At 36.5% G+C, this 3,863-nt stretch overlaps 1 protein-coding gene across 2 annotated transcripts in view; it reads right to left on the reverse strand.

The window, feature by feature from the left end:
- Positions 1-443: 443 nt before the first annotated feature.
- Positions 444-3,863, reverse strand: part of LOC121322454 (metaxin-2-like) — an 18,007-nt gene continuing 14,587 nt past the window's right edge. The window contains exons 7-10 of one of the 2 annotated variants that reach the window (XM_041262468.1): positions 3,193-3,231; positions 2,627-2,752; positions 2,106-2,182; positions 444-924 (exon numbers count right to left, since the gene is read on the reverse strand). In XM_041262468.1, the coding sequence (XP_041118402.1) occupies positions 834-924; positions 2,106-2,182; positions 2,627-2,752; positions 3,193-3,231 (333 nt within the window). In that variant the 3' untranslated portion in view covers positions 444-833. Of the gene's footprint in view, positions 1,045-2,105; positions 2,183-2,626; positions 2,753-3,192; positions 3,232-3,863 lie in introns of both variants that reach the window. The other variant, XM_041262467.1, reaches the window with a different exon arrangement.

A 3,863-nucleotide genomic window follows, 5' to 3' on the forward strand; every position in this document is an offset into this window, starting at 1 on the left:
AACCCCAATGTATCCTAAATAACCCAGTGAGATACAAAGATAAAACGAGGTATTGAGCAGCTCCACACACCTTCAAACAATTTAACAGAAACAAGATTTACAGACCAGACCAGCCGACGGTAGAACAAGCTTTCTTCTCGGTGTGGTGACCCAGCACACACCTGATTTTTAAAAGACAGTCATCATTTGAATGCAAATGTGTAACAGAGGCTAATCACCTTGTAAACACAAAGCTCCTCTTTGAAGAGTACACTTGTTAAGGCCTGAGAAAAGAGCAGCTTTACCAGTTTGAGGCTATATCAGCTAACATGATAATCCTCTAATGTGTAATGTAAATTGTTTGCCCTTTGTTCTTCTGTGGTGGAAGCTGAAGGCTCTGTGATGTCTACATATGTGAAGGGCTCAGTGCAGATGCTTTGTGCAAGATCAAAGACAAGGAAGTGTACTTTTTATACATTTGGCTTTAATGCATTGTATGCAGATACAGTGAAGGCCAAAGGCTTTCAAAAGTGTACGACATGAAAAACTGAGCAAATCAACAATTCCCGAACATGTGAGTAGAATTAGTCAGATTCCTATTAAATTAAAAGTTTCATTAAATGTGTCACTTTTAAAGCTGCATTCTCTCCGTGCTTGAAATCAAATGGTTCATTCATTTTTTTATTTTTTTTGTTAGAAAACACATCTGGATATTTTTAACAATCATTTTTCTATATAATGTCATAGATCACCATGTGCCAGTGGTATGTACTGTTGTGTTGCAGGTATCATAGTCTAGTTATTTGTGTGCCTCATTATTACGCAATGGAAGGGGATCTTACAGCTGTAAAAGTTTACATCCAGGAAGAGCCTTTTGATAAGCGAGAGGTTGAACTTGTAATGCTGTCTTTGTCATGGTCTTCAAAGAAGTTCTGCTCTATCCTCCTGCAGAATGACAACAGGTTACTGTAGTTCTTCACTTTCTCTCTTAATTCATCACTGGTGAGCTGAGTTGTAAGAATTGTGAACAGATGTCCAAAGACTAGAGCATCCAGTTCAGTAGGCCTGAAAACGAGAAACATTTAAGGGATTCTTTCTTTTTTTTTTTTTTGTTTAAAAGACTTTTTTTTTCCCCTTCAGTTTTGAAATCAGGTTCATACCGCAATTCAAAACAATGTGCATTCTCAAGACAGCACCTCAGATGCCCAGTCAGCTGCTGGCATTTTGTAACTAAATTAAATGAAACCTCCAAAGGTTTCACTGATGCATGCAATCTAAATTTTTATTACTGCAATTTATTATACATTCCCCAAGCTTGTGACAAACCCTGCTGCCATTAACAGATTCATTATAATTTCCCAATGCACTCAAAATTAAAGAAAATATATGTGAGTACAGTCCACTGACAACAAAAAAATTTAAGTAGGGTACAGTACTTTAATCATTTTGCCTGGCTACCCTTCACCCACCAGGCAAAATAAAAAGAAAAGGGGACTGGAAGTCTTTTCCCTTGGTCTCCCCTGCAGCTACCATGCATAACAACCCCCCCCCCCCCCCCCCAAGCCCCTTTGAAGGGTGGGTGCACACGTGAAGTTTGTCCGGTTTGCCCTTCTGGGCTTTTCATCGGCCAAGCAGCCTGACACCAATGAAAATGAAACCTACATGGTGTCAGTCTTTGGTCCATTTCTTTTGTAAAAAAAAAAAAAAAAAAGGCTAAACAAATGGAAATAAACATAACAGCAAAATCAAAGGAAGACAGTGCATGCTTGAAACATGTCCCTGTCTTTACCTATGGACCCCTCCCTCATGAGTTGACCTTTTGCGAAGTCCTACCAACTAGAGTGGTCACTCCACAGGCATCAACTATAAATCTGCTACAGGAGCAGCTGACAAATCCAAATGACGGTATATTAAAATGCACTGGAAGCCACAAAAACAAACAAAAAAACAACAATAAATGTTCTGATAACATTTAAATAACAAAAAAACAAAAAAAAACAAAAAAGAAGTAAGTATCTGGACATGACAGATTGTGCAAATGAATAAACAAAGTGTTACAAGACAAGCAAGTCCTCCATTATTACATTTGTAGGATATTCTTAACTTATGCATAGAAATAAACTTACTGTTTGTTGAAGAAATAAGGCTGTGTCCCCAGTCGCTGTGACAAAGCTTGGAAGCACTGATTTACATCTTCATAAACCTTATAAAAGAATGATCGCAACAAAACATGTTTAAAGTATCTCTTAGGAGGCAGACTCTACAGTAAAACCTTTCTTGGCTACAAATCTGTACCTGATTCGGGACTTAATATTTTAATAGTAATGTGCCAAGGGGAAATACTTGTTTTACAGACTATTACTACTGTTATTTTTGTGGCTGTATTTATATGACGACAAATATTTTTTGAATATTTCCAAGAAAAGGTACGTCTATAGCTAACAGAAGCCACATTGACCTGAATCCAATGCATCTCAAATAAAAAAAAAAATACAGGCATGAAAAAATGAAGGGACAACATTTAATACTTACTGTGCTTACACAAGGAGACAAGGTGGCATTAAGACAATCAATACATTTACGATTTTAAAAAACAGCCAGCCACATTGTAACCATTTCAAGCAAAATCAGCTACAGCCCAACTAACCTGATCAAGAGTCTTCCCTGCCCATCCAATGGCTTTCATCTTACGTCGAACTTCCCACTGCTTCTGATAGGCCAACACGTGATTCAGAGGCCATGTGTAAGGAGAGCTAAATCTAGGCCTAGTGATCTTCCAAAATAAAAATGCGAACAACTTGAGTCCTTATTTAAGATCAAACAAATAAAATCAAGCATTTACAGTGTACTAAACAAATCATTTCAAAGATATGTAGCAGGAACGCATTGCAAGGAAAAAAAATTTGAATGACCACATTGCATTCTTTCTTGCTTATAATAAGCCTGTCAACGGAATTCAATTTAAAATGTATCTTCATTGAACAGCATACACATCTATAAGATATAAAAAAGTCACTACTGAAAGAAAACAAAAAAAAAGGTCCACATATCTTACTGAAAATGTATATGATGTATGTGCAGGCACAGTAAGTGAACACTACATTACTAATGCTGTAAAACACAATATATCATTTATGAAGTGAGAGTTGCGATTGTGAAGAAAGCTCTCTTTCATTAAATTTTAATTAAGATAAATGCTCTAAAAGTGCTCACCTCCTTTGCTGTGTTTTCATCACACCACTGTATGTACAGCTGCAAAACAAACCCGGAAAACCACAACATTAAAAGAAAAAAAAAAAAAAAAAAAAAAGAAATGAATGGACAACACAGAGCAGTACAAAAATGTACTCCTTCCGCATATCTACACTTGATTTACAGAAGGAATGCTTGGAATATTAAAAGCTTACAAACATTTAATTAATGATGTTCTAGCAGTGTAGTGATTAATTAGTGCAAGACTACAGAAAAGGACATTTATTGTAAAAAAATATTGTATAAGGTGAAATAACAGAAATGATAGTTGAAATTAATTAATATATGGGGGGGGGGGGGGGGGGGGGGGGGGGAGGGGTGTCAGGGTGATCCTTATAATTAAAAAAAAGTTTTTCAGCACTGTCGTGCTAACGAGTAAATCCTTAAGGAAATGACCTTACTGGTAATTTCTATTAATCAGAGATTAGTTGTCTGGTGTACCACATGGGTGATCTAAATTTAATAATTCTATAGTACTAATGATATTCATACCCATAGGTGTCCTACAAAAAGGCAGCCTTTATGTTACTAATGTTTGCTGTAATACAATGATTACAAAATGCACGACATGGAATTATGTGGTTGTGATAAATAATAAATCAAGTTCCACTGGGGGGGGGGGGGGGGATACA

Source organism: Polyodon spathula, chromosome 10 (genome assembly GCF_017654505.1).
Source record: "Polyodon spathula isolate WHYD16114869_AA chromosome 10, ASM1765450v1, whole genome shotgun sequence".
NCBI lineage: Eukaryota > Metazoa > Chordata > Actinopteri > Acipenseriformes > Polyodontidae > Polyodon > Polyodon spathula.